The sequence below is a fragment of the Megalobrama amblycephala genome, linkage group LG10 (genome assembly GCF_018812025.1).
Source record: "Megalobrama amblycephala isolate DHTTF-2021 linkage group LG10, ASM1881202v1, whole genome shotgun sequence".
Lineage (NCBI taxonomy): Eukaryota > Metazoa > Chordata > Actinopteri > Cypriniformes > Xenocyprididae > Megalobrama > Megalobrama amblycephala.
Window position 1 is genome coordinate 22,246,905 of NC_063053.1, and position 12,674 is coordinate 22,259,578.

The 12,674-nt window shown below is 38.6% G+C and overlaps 1 protein-coding gene across 1 annotated transcript in view; it reads left to right on the forward strand.

Annotated features, from left to right (window-relative positions):
- Positions 1–10,073: 10,073 nt before the first annotated feature.
- Positions 10,074–12,674, forward strand: part of tasp1 (taspase, threonine aspartase, 1) — a 47,756-nt gene continuing 45,155 nt past the window's right edge. The window contains exons 1-2 of the mRNA XM_048205436.1: positions 10,074–10,267; positions 10,632–10,825. Coding sequence (XP_048061393.1) covers positions 10,702–10,825 — 124 coding nt within the window. The 5' untranslated portion in view covers positions 10,074–10,267; positions 10,632–10,701. The remainder of the gene's footprint in view (positions 10,268–10,631; positions 10,826–12,674) is intronic.

Here is a 12,674-nt window from a genome sequence, read left to right on the forward strand (position 1 = left end):
TGTATGACCCCAATATTTGCATATGCCAGCCCATGTTCAAGGCATTAGAAAAGGGCAGCCAGTATTAACGTCTGGATCTGTGCACAGCTGAATCATCAGACTAGGTAAGCAAGCAAGAACAATAGCGAAAAATGGCAGATGGAGCGATAATAACTGACATGATCCAATGATAACATGATATTTTTAGTGATATTTGTAAATTGTCTTTCTAAATGTTTCATTAGCATGTTGCTAATGTACTGTTAAATGTGGTTAAAGTTACCATCGTTTCTTACTGTATTCACGGAGACAAAAGAGCCGTCGCTATTTTCATTTTTAAACACTTGCAGTCTGTATAATGCACAAACACAACTTCATTCTTTATAAATCTCTCCAACAGTGTGTAATGTTAGCCCGTTAGCCACGGAGCACTATCAAACTCATTCAGAATAAGGGGCGGCGCCAGCCGATTTTGCCGGGGCTTCAGGCCCGAATGTTTTGAGTCAAGCCCCGAATGTAATGACTGTCACTGAGCAAATATGAAACTGGACAGTAGCCTATGTAAACCCCCGAAATCATAAGTTGCTTTATTTCATTGCACTTTGGCTTTGCATATACTGCATACAGCCTGTAAAAATATACCTTAAAAATAATCTAGCCTATAGAATACATTTCTTTGCTGTCGGTAGCCTATGGGCTACTCTGTTTCTTCCTCTCTGTTGAATATGCAGCAGGTAGGGGAGGAGCTAGCACAGTCAACTGCAAGAGTGCGAGACAGTCAGCAAGCAGGAAAGAAAAAATTTAAAGAAAATTGAAGCAAATGAGACTTTGGGGATTTTTCGGAAAGAAGTCAGTGGGTAAGAATTCAGTTTTTTTATCCTTAAAGTCTGAAGATCATCATCTGGCTGGCTTTCACTGTAGGCCTATTTGTTTAACTAGCTAGTTATTACTACCATAGGCTAACGTTATACGTTAGCACTTGTACTGGCATCTTCTAAAATCAAAACTATGATATGGCTTTGTGCCTTTATAAAACAGCAAAAGACAGCGATTAATATATATACAGTCTGTCTGTGCTGCGTGTTTTAAAGAGAAGTGAGCACATTTGCGCACGCGATCAGCTGGTGATCTGGTGATCAAAATAAAAGCTCAAGGATTTATCATTTAAAAAGAAATGAGTACAAAAGTTTTGTAAAAAAGATGTTTGAACCCTTTTTAATGTCCAGGTACAAGTCAATGCTGTTTCTTTGTTCAATTTGCACACTGTACATGGGTTGAAGCTCTTAATTTTGAGTTTCTAGAGTGCACCAGATTGATGCATTTAACCTTGAAATGTACAAAATTTTGTACCCCCCTAGAGGAGGTACATCCAACAAAGTTTTACAAATTACAGTGTCAAATAATGTACATTTTCTGAACAAGAATATGACAACAAAAGCTCCTTTCATGTCAGTAAAGCTGTTAATATAAAATTAAATTGTCTTTGGACAAATATAGATTTGGGCTAAGCCCCGAATGTTTACAATGTCTGGCTCCGCCCCTGTTCAGAATGAAATGTAAACATCCATTTAAAGGGGCCGCATCCTGAATCGGTGCATAGTTAATGATGCCCCAAAATAGGCAGTTAAAAAAAATTAACTAAAAAAATCTAGGGGGTATTTTGAGCTGAATGTTCACAGACACATTCAGGGGACACCTTAGACTTATATTACATCTTGTAAAAACTGGTTTTAGGGCACCTTTAAATAAATAGCTACTGAAAGGTAGACACAATCAGACACACAAATCATAATAAAAGAGTCAAGACAACAAATGACAACTGCAATATCCTGATATCCCGACACATAACACAGGAGAGCTACAGACTTATCTGTTCCACTGTCACACACTGTTGCTAAGCAACAATTCCTCATTTCATAGATATCAATCTTAAATAATGTTTATGAATGTTTATAAAAAAAAAAATACTCACTAACAAATCATATTTTTGATGGGTGAAGATTCAATAAAAATTGCTTTATAATTTTTTAATCTGTCTGCAGCAGTGATGTTGAGGAGCTGTAGTCATATGGATGGTTTTGGGTTTGGTGGTTTGTGAGGGTGCCTATAAAAGTATAGACAAAGATCAGTGTATATGGTCAAATATCTTTTGTATTCGCAAAACTTTGACTAATGTCACATTGACGCAGGCCTTATGGTCTAAAGGACATGACCATGTTGGGGATGCTTTTTTCATCCTTAGATCTATCTTTGAGCGATGATTTTGTTCTACTTTCTTCTCCAATCATCACAGAAGAATAAAAGGGAAGGAAGTTGTCAGTCACTGATCACATGGTGCACAGACTCTCCTTCTTCCTAGTGTCAGATGAAGCATTTTCTCTGCTTTTCCCACCACATATCACAGCTGAATGTTTCCTCACAGCCACTCAGAGAATCTCCAGACCATGAATTACAATCTGCTGCTTAGCAAGGCATGCTTTCACAAAAAGTAAAAAAGCCTCAAGAGACAGGGCCGCCAATTGAATTCATGGGGATTGTTTTTATGGATGATCCGGTCCCAAACATTTGTTGATGTGTTTTGCAGGCCACAATTCTCAAGACCATGTTCCTGATTGTCCTCCCCTGATGGTGGAGGTCCAGAGAATAGTCCCAGATATCTGTTTTGGTTATGTATGAGGAATGTTTGAATGCTTCAAGCTGGATGAGAGATTGGAGATTGACATAAAGTCTGTAGCCTGTAGAGTTAATAACTGGAGACTTGAGACAATACAGGCAGTCCAACGTCTGAATATGTCAAAGAAAGTTTTTTCACACAGCGTGAAAGGCAGTAGCTATAGACCTTTTTCACAAGAATCGGAAATCACGTGACGCCGGGTAAAGTTAGTTCCGCTATGCGTCTACAGCTATTAGATTGATAGGCTCTTTTCTCAAATATCGCTTCTTACCTTTTCTGTTTTGTCTGTTTTCCAAGTTGCTGTTGTATAATCTACAAAGAAATTATTTTCTACCTGTTTGTAGCTTAAACGGCCACTCAAACCGCTGCTCGAATAATACTGTGCATAATACACACTTTATGATGATGACGACAGGAAAATATGAGTGAGAGATGACTTAAGTGTTTATATACAGTGGGTACGGAAAGTATTCAGACACCCTTAAATTTTTCACTCTTTGTTATATTGCAGCCATTTGCTAAAATCATTTAAGTTAATTTTTTTCCCTCATTAATGTACACACAGCACCCCATATTGACAGAAAAACACAGAATTGTTGACATTTTTGCAGATTTATTAAAAAAGAAAAACTGAAATATCACATGGTCCTAAGTATTCAGACCCTTTGCTGTGACACTCATATATTTAACTCAGGTGCTGTCCATTTCTTCTGATCATCCTTGAGATGGTTCTACACCTTCATTTGAGTCCAGCTGTGTTTGATTATACTGATTGGACTTGATTAGGAAAGCCACACACCTGTCTATATAAGACCTTACAGCTCACAGTGCATGTCAGAGCAAATGAGAATCATGAGGTCAAAGGAACTGCCTGAAGAGCTCAGAGACAGAATTGTGGCAAGGCACAGATCTGGCCAATGTTACAAAAAAAATCTGCTACACATAAGGTTCCTAAGAGCACAGTGGCCTCCATAATCCTTAAATGGAAGATGTTTGGGATGACCAGAACCCTTCCTAGAGCTGCCCGTCCGGCCAAACTGAGCTATCGGGGGAGAAGAGCCTTGGTGAGAGAGGTAAAGAAGAACCCAAAGATCACTGTGGCTGAGCTCCAGAGATGCAGTCGGGAGATGGGAGAAAGTTGTAGAAAGTCAACCATCACTGCAGCCCTCCACCAGTCGGGGCTTTATGGCAGAGTGGCCCAACGGAAACCTCTCCTCAGTGCAAGACACATGAAAGCCCACATGGAGTTTGCCAAGAGAAATAAGATTCTCTGGTCTGATGAGACCAAGATAGAACTTTTTGGCCTTATTTCTAAGCGGTATGCGTGGAGAAAACCAGGCACTGCTCATCAACTGTAAAATACAGTCCCAACAGTGAAGCATGGTGGTGGCAGCATCATGCTGTGAGGGTGTTTTTCAGCTGCAGGGACAGGACGACTGGTTGCAATCGAGGGAAAGATGAATGCAGCCAAGTACAGGGATATCCTGGACGAAAACCTTCTCCAGAGTGCTCAGGACCTCAGACTGGGTCGAAGGTTTACCTTCCAACAAGACAATGACCCTAAGCACACAGCTAAAATAACGAAGGAGTGGCTTCACAACAACTCCGTGACTGTTCTTGAAAGGCCCAGCCAGAGCCCTGACTTAAACCCAATTGAGCATCTCTGGAGAGACCTAAAAATGGCTGTCCACCAACGTTTACCATACAACCTGACAGAACTGGAGAGGATCTGTAAGGAGGAATGGCAGAGGATCCCCAAATCCAGGTGTGAAAAACTCTTTCCCAAAAAGACTCATGTGTCCGTGGTTCTGAACGCGCTCTCAAAAGCCCCTTTCGAGCCCATTGATAAAATTGCCTTGAAGCTTCTCGCTTTAAAGACGGCTCCGTTACTTGCTCTCACTACAGCAAAGAGGGTGAGTGAACTACATGCTTTATCAGTTCACTCCTCATGTATGATGTTCGCTCCGGGTGTTCAGAAAGTCACTTTTAGAACTAACCCTGCGTTTGTACCCAAAGTGTTTGATCACGCTGGTGCAGTTCAATCAGTGGACCTGCTAGCTTTTCATCCACCACCCTTTGCATCCCCAGAGGAGGAGAGGTTACACAGTTTATGTCCGGTTCGTACTCTGCATATGTATGTTCAGAGAACCCGCACACTTCGTAAGAGCAATCAGCTGTTTGTTTCGTGGGCTGACTCTTATATAAGAAAACCTATCTCCCGTCAACGCCTTTCTCACTGGGTGGTGGAAGCTATTGTTATTATGTTACAATAATGCGAATTTAGAGCCCCCAATAGGACTACGAGCACACTCTACTAGAGGCATGGCTACTTCCTGGGCTCTGTTTAGAGGCATCTCTATTCAAGAAATTTGCCAGCAGCCAGCTGGTCTTCTCCGATATGAAGATATGAAGGAGGAGGAGAATTTATACGTGCGTCAGGTTTCTCAACGAGAAAGACTTCCGCAAAGGATGCACCTGTGTATCCTCGCTCATGACTCCTCAGGAAGCTTCCTCACTCCTCGATCCTCGCGGTGCAATTAGAGAATTGAGATGTCCTTCAAGATGGCTGAGCTCGATCGATTTCCAGGTCATAGGATGGAGGACGGAGGAGCGAGGAAACGAGGAGGGATATTGAGAAGCACCCAGTCTATGAAAGGTCTCAACTGAAAATGTATATAGCCTGACAGAACAACAGAATGTTCTTTTTTTATTCATCTGAAGTGAGTTGGAGGAAAACATTTACAATCTGAACTGAACTGTAAAAAGTTTTGTTTTCATATTGAAATGGTGCTAGTTAAAACTTTAATCTATTAAATGTATTAAGACACTGTGCCTTTGATTTTCCGATGAAAGCCAAAAAACAGCAAACAAAGAAAACAATAAGTAACAATCATAGTGAATTAGGTTGGCAAAAAAGGGTTCAGCTATTCCTTCTTTACTGTATGAAGTTCTGCCAGAACAAACAAGCTTTGTACCATCAACTCACTTACTCCAACAAACTTAAAGCAGCTCATATTTTTCTTCTTTCTCTCTCTCTTTCTCTCTTGATACAGGCAAACAGTGCAGTTCCATAAGTTGAACATAATGCTTCAGTCTCCAGCCTTATATACACTACTGCACTAATTGAACTGTGGTGTTAGCCAACTCAAATATCATTAAGAGAACAGATGATTAAAAGAAAGTACTTGTTAGCTGGCAAATACATAACCATCTGGTTGCAATATTTGGAAGAAAATGTAGAAACCCTTCCCTTTATAAGCATTGAGAGTTTCTAAATATTATTTTTTCACAATAGTTTTGATACTTTTGCAGAAAGTCTTTGGTAGCCAGTAAGCAGATTTTGAACATCAGAGAGTGGTGAAATTAAATGCTATTCCTTCAATTGTTTCCAGATGTGAAGGTCAACCGCAACCCATTAAAAAATGTAGAAATGAGTAGAAATAAATGAAATAAATATGTGGACATGAAATTTGATTTGGGTTCAAATTATTTTATAATTTTAGTTGTACCCTATATTATTCTAGGATTAAGAAAAACAGGCCATTACAGTGTTAGAAAACAAGCAACGAGACTGCAACATTATTACAATAATATTAATATTTCTTTGAGGTCATTTTCATTACAATCAATAACTGAGACACATGGTGCCAGTTGCATTTGTAGGAAACAAGAGAGACCGAAAATCATACGAAAACATAAATGTTACAAGGTGGTAATTTCGGATGAATTTGATATGATTTATATTATATGGAAACACGATTATAAGAAAAAATGTAGGTAAGTATGAAGGTCCACCCCTAACCCCATCTCTAAACTTAAAGGGTTAGTTCACCCAAAAATTAAAGGAATTTCATTTATTACTCACTCTCATGCCATTCCACACCCGTATGACCTCTGTTCATCTTTGGAACGCAAATTAAGATATTTTTGTTGAAATCCGATGGCTCAGTGAGACCTGCATAGCCAGAAATGACATTTCCTCTCTCAAGATCCATTAATGTACTAAAAACATATTTAAATCAGTTCATGTGAGTACAGTGGTTCTATCTTAATATTATAAAGCGACGAGAATATTTTTGGTGTGCCAAAAAAACAAAATAATGACTTATATAGTGATGGCCGATTTCAAAACACTGCTTCATGACATGAAGCTTCGGAGCATTATGATTCTTCTGTGTCGAATCATGATTTGGATCGCGTATCAAACAGCCAAACTGCTGAAATCATGTGACTTTGGCGTTCCGAAAAGCTGATTCGACACGCTGATGTCACGGCTACACAATCTGCACCTTCTGACACGAACACTTACGCCACGCCCACTCGTTCACAATCACCGGAATACTGAACACCTGTGCATCATCAACAGAGCCACATATAAGCACGCCAGTCCCATTCACTCATTGTCTGGTCTTGCACCGATCCCTACACGTCACTCGACCTCGTCTTACCTGAACATTGTACCTACCTGTTGTCCTCATCGTCTTCGTCTCCAATCCTGAGTCCTTCTGTGTCTGACAGCTGATTCATTATGCTCCGAAGCTTCTTTGAATTTTTCTTTTGCTATTTGAGCAAATGGGAACACAAAAAAATATATAGAGACAGGGCGCATTTAGGCCACGCCCACACCGGGGGAGGGGGGAACAATCCAACCATCTCCATTGACTTTGTATTGGTGAGGCTGCCTCCTTGTCATTTCTGACTTATAACAAAAAACAGAACAATGCCTTAAAGTTGCTGTGTGACAAGGTGAACAGCAAACAAGCTAAACAACCCAGAACTAAGTTTTTATAAGCTACCGAACAGTAAAAGCCAGCCTTTAAGGAGACAAAAGTGGATACAGGCAATAAGATGTGAAGCATCAGCAGGAAGAATGGGTAAATTTTGGGATCCTGACACTCAGTATGCCTCAGTAAGCCTACGTGTGCAGTAAACATTTAGTCACTGTTAAGTCAAATATCCAAATGTCAGTTTTATGTATTATATTTCCTGTTGCCTGATTACATTACCCTCCAGTGGGTGTAGTTCTCATAGTAAAATGACATGTTGCGCTCTGTCTCAATCACCTGTATCCACTTTTTAGTCCTTAAATGCTCGTTTTTTGGGGTCAACAGCTTATAAAAACCTCTGGTTTTTTGGTTCAGTTTTTTTTTTTTAGATTGTTTTCTGTACACCTTGTCACATAGCAGCTTTTAGACATTGTTCTGTTTTTTGTTATAAGTCAGAAATGACAAGGAGGCAGCTTCACGCAATACAAAGTCAGTGGAGATGGTTGGATTGTTTCCCCCCCCCCGGTGGGCGTAGTTTTCAGATTATGACGAGTGCCGCTCTTGTCTCTCTTATTCACCACTCTGGAATTTTACCCAACTATGACGACTTCTGCTTCTGAGAATCCAGGAAATGTGAAAAGGGTCTGTTAGCCACAAATTTGCCAAAATGTAAAATAGTTAATTGCCATAAGAGTATGTTAATTTAAACTACATTGTACCATTTTAGATGTTATTGTGTCAGAGTCACACGTTCGTTAAGTCTTAAGGTTTTGTTTTATCACCTGTAAAGCATTGTAATTCTTTTAGTCAGTAAAATCACACATTTTAGACACTATATTCTGTTCCCGACAGCCTTGTCAAAGAAGCTGTCATGAATGTGGCTCCCGTGGTTCATCCTCCGGACCGCCGGAGGGAGCCATCGCTGGAATACTGATTCGCTATCATTCGGACTCTATTTCCCATAGGCCCTCATTCCTGGGACTGATTGCTCACCCACCTGCACTGCATCACACACACACTATTTAAGACACACACACCCCCACTATCTTTGCAAAGTCTTGATTTGCGACGGTGGTCATTTCTGAGCGTTATTCTGTGGACTGATATTGCGTTACTACCTGGACTGTTTATTACCTTTGAACCTCTTCTGCCTGCCCTGATCTCTGCCTGTGTACTGAACTGTGATTGTTTGCCACCTGTCTTGATCCTTGCCTGTGACCCGACCCTGATTCTCTGCTGCCAGCCTCGACTCTTGCCTGTCCCTGTTTATGGTATTTGCCTTGCCCTTGTCTGTAACTCTGCTGTGCTTAATAAAGCTGCAAATGGATCCCCATTCTACTGACCCTTCGTTATAGAAGCATAGATGAATGGCAAACAAGTCAACAATGATATATTAAGAACAACCATCTGAGCAAAGACAATTATCTCAGCACCAAGAGGCCTAAATGCCGTATCACGGAACTAAGAAACAGCAGTAGTGAAACCCATCACAGAAAAGAAACAATAGGCCTAACATCAGAATACATTTGTTTTACTTCTGACAGGCCAGTGGTTTGTAGCTCAAAAAGATGTGTGATGTATGAACTTGATCACAGAATAAGTTGTGTAATTAAATCTGAATTGAAGGTGGGAAAAGTCTGGATGATAGATTCATCATTCAACCAAGCTCTCCCTCTGTATTTAAATGGTGTATTTTAGTTGATTTGGGGATGTTAGAAGAAAAGAAACCTATGGATTGATGTAATACCAAATTGTAAAATGGAGATTAGCTGCATATAAAAATGACAGTATTGCAATGACACACTCTTCTAGCCGCAATGCGTCGACTGTGATTTTATCTGTTTAATGAAAGGCTTTTTAATATGAAACCCCATGAGTCTCTTGAATGTAGACTGCTGTCCCTTCTCCACAGAGAACCAAAGGGAGTCCTTGAATAAACTTCTTGCTGGCATCATTTTTTGATTTTCTAAAAAAGTCTGTTTTTCAGACTGTGGAGTCATCCGAATTTGACTTCAGTCAGAGGACATGTTTATGTAAGCAAATTGTCCCAAGAGGAGTGTTTTCAATTCCACTGCCAATGCTGGTTTACTTGACATGGCAGGAAGGCCATCTGTTTGGTATAAATAACACCAAACTGCTCATAAATCCTCACATATCAGATATGTGGAGGTCCACATGTTATCTGACTATTTTTTCCTGTGTTCTATTTATCTTTTTTGCTTTAAATACATTTACATGCACATTTAGTATACAATTTTAGATGCAGATTTTTAAACATGGATTATTTTGTCAGTGCAGTTCCTATTGATCTATTGACATATTTACCATTAATAGATTAGGCACTGTTTTAAAACTTGGGTGACAACACTTAAAATACAGCGTCAATAATAATGGAAGACAGTTTGAGCAGCAATATAGATGTTTGAGATTAAACACATTTTGTAAAATTACAAATGTTTTTGTACCATTTTCAACATGTTCTGTTAATTAACATTATTTTAAGTAACACTTACGTTTAAAAATACACAGAAATAGTTTCATTCTCTGTGTAAAAACTGTGCGTTGTCCTCTTTCTAATACAGGATGAAACGCAGTTCCTGACTCTGCCTCAGGGGGGCGCTGCTGCAGTCATACGGTCACATGTGTCACTGAACCAGGAAGTATTTTGCTGTGACGAGAGCACATGCGCCGCTCATCATCATCACATCACATCACAATCATGCAGCAGACACACAACTACACTCATAATTTAGTGCAATCTGTATGTGTGTGTTATCAGTAGAGATGCTGAACCATGCGTATGACTGTGGCGCTCTTCTGCCGTCATGCACCTGAAGTCTTCATGCGAGTGAGTTTTGCAGTCTTTATTCTTTCATTCTGTTTTGTAGGACTGAATTGCCAGTAGTTAATGTAGAGGCTATAAAAAGATTCTTAGCTGAATCTAATATAAGTTTGTGAGCAAACATAAGTTATTTCGTTTGTTGCGTTCCTCAAGGCATATTTCTTATCTGAAGTTTACTTCAGTTGAAGCAAGAACATTTGAAGGGATGTATTACAGTACAAGGAATCTGTCAAATCATTGTTGTAATTGTCAAAACGTGTATGTCATTATTACTAACTTAACTGACTTGGATATAAAATGTAATAGCCTATATTACTTTATATATACGTTGAATCTTCAAGGTATGATAACTCACTCTCTTTTCTTTCAGGACTTGAAGAATTGTATTGGAATTATGATTGAATGATGGGTCAAAATGCAAGCTACATTGAATACGGGTCATGGAAAATTTAGAAAACTCGACAGATTGCAAGGAGACTGTCTCTCCATTAAACAATTCAGGGTCTATACTGAACAGCACCGTCTCCCGTCATGAAGCTATGGGATTTGTGCTGGTGCATGCAGGTGAATTTGTGTCCCTTTGAGAATTATTTAGATAGCGCTTCAAGACATATCTGCATAAACATGTTTTGGCACAAATTTAATTGTTACATGTTGAATGAGTAATTGTGAAAAGAAAAAAGTTTATTTACTCACTCTTAGTCTTTCCAGGCTAGTGTTTTTGTCCTTGGAACACCAAAGGAAATTTCCTTATAATAACACTTCATAATGGTTACGTCTGTCAAGCTTCAAAAGGAGCCAAAAAACACTGTATAAGTGCAAAATAAAGAAGTCCATATGACTTTATTCCACTTCTTCTCAAAACATACAAAGCCTAATGGGCTATTATTTATAATAATTGATAATTTCCCCTTTTTCTGCTTCTCTCAAATGTCATTCTCCATTCTGCATGTTCAAACCAGCATGCCATTTTCAGTTACAACATGGCCTTTGAAACAATGGCATTTGACGTTAAAGGGTTAGTTCACCCAAAAATGAAAATAATGTCATTTATTACTCGCCCTCATGCCGTTCCACACCCGTAAGACCTTCGTTAATCTTCTGAACACAAGTTAAGATATTTTTTGTTGATATCCGTTGGCTCGGTAAGGCCTGCATAGGGAGCAATGACATTTCCTCTCTCAAGATCCATTGATGTACTAAAAACATATTTAAATCGGTTCATGTGAGTACAGTGGTTCAATATTAATATTATAAAGCGACGAGAATATTTTTGGTGCGCCAAAAAAAACTAAATAACGACTTATTTAGTGATGGCCGATTTCAAAACACTGCTTCAGGAAGCTTCGGAGCATAAATGAATCAGTGTGTCGAATCAGCTGTTCGGAGCGTCAAAGTCATGTGATTTCAGCAGTTTGACACGTGATCCGAATCATGATTCGACACACTGACCCATAACGCTCCGAAGCTTCATGAAGCAGTGTTTTGAAATCGGCCATCACTATATAAGTCATTATTTAGTTTTTTTGGTGCACCAAAAATATTCTCGTCGCTTTATAATATTAATATTGAACCACTGTACTCACATTAACTGATTTAAATATTTTTTTTGTACATTAATGGATCTTGAGAGAGGAAATGTCATTGCTGTCAAGGCAGGCCTCACTGAGCCATTGGATTTCAACAAAAATATCTTAATTTGTGTTCCGAAGATCAATGAAGGTCTTAAGGGTGTGGAACGGCATGAGGGTGAGTAATAAATGACATTATTTACATTTTTGGGTGAACTAACCCTTTAATGATGTTAGCATGGATGAATGGGGTTTAAGAGGTTTGAATATTATCGGTCATCAATACAGTCTTATCATTTAGTATAGCTTCTGAAGACTGTTACTATAAGGACTTGGGCTGTCAAATGATTAATCGTGATTAATCGCATACAAAATAAAAGTTTGAGTTTGTATAATATATGTGTGAGTAATGTGTGTAATTAATATGTATATATAAATACACAAATTAATGTATATATTTAAGAGAAATATCTTATTTATGTACAAAAAATGTATTTATATATAATATAAATTATATAAAAATATAAATAAATACATATACTTGTAAATATTTCTCAAATATATACATGGATGTGATTGTATTTATATATACATAATAATTACACACAGTACACCCACATATATTAGCCAAACTCAAACTTTTATTTTGTATGCGATTTATCGTGATTAATCGTTTGTATATGGAACTTTTTTTTGTCTTTTCTACAACTTGACAACGGGTTACTATGAATTGTCATTGTATGGAAAAGAATGGAAAAAAAATAACACATGGGTTTTGATTGACAGGAAGGTGACTAAATAAGAATGCTAAACTTTTCTGGCAAACAGTTTTTGTAAAGTTT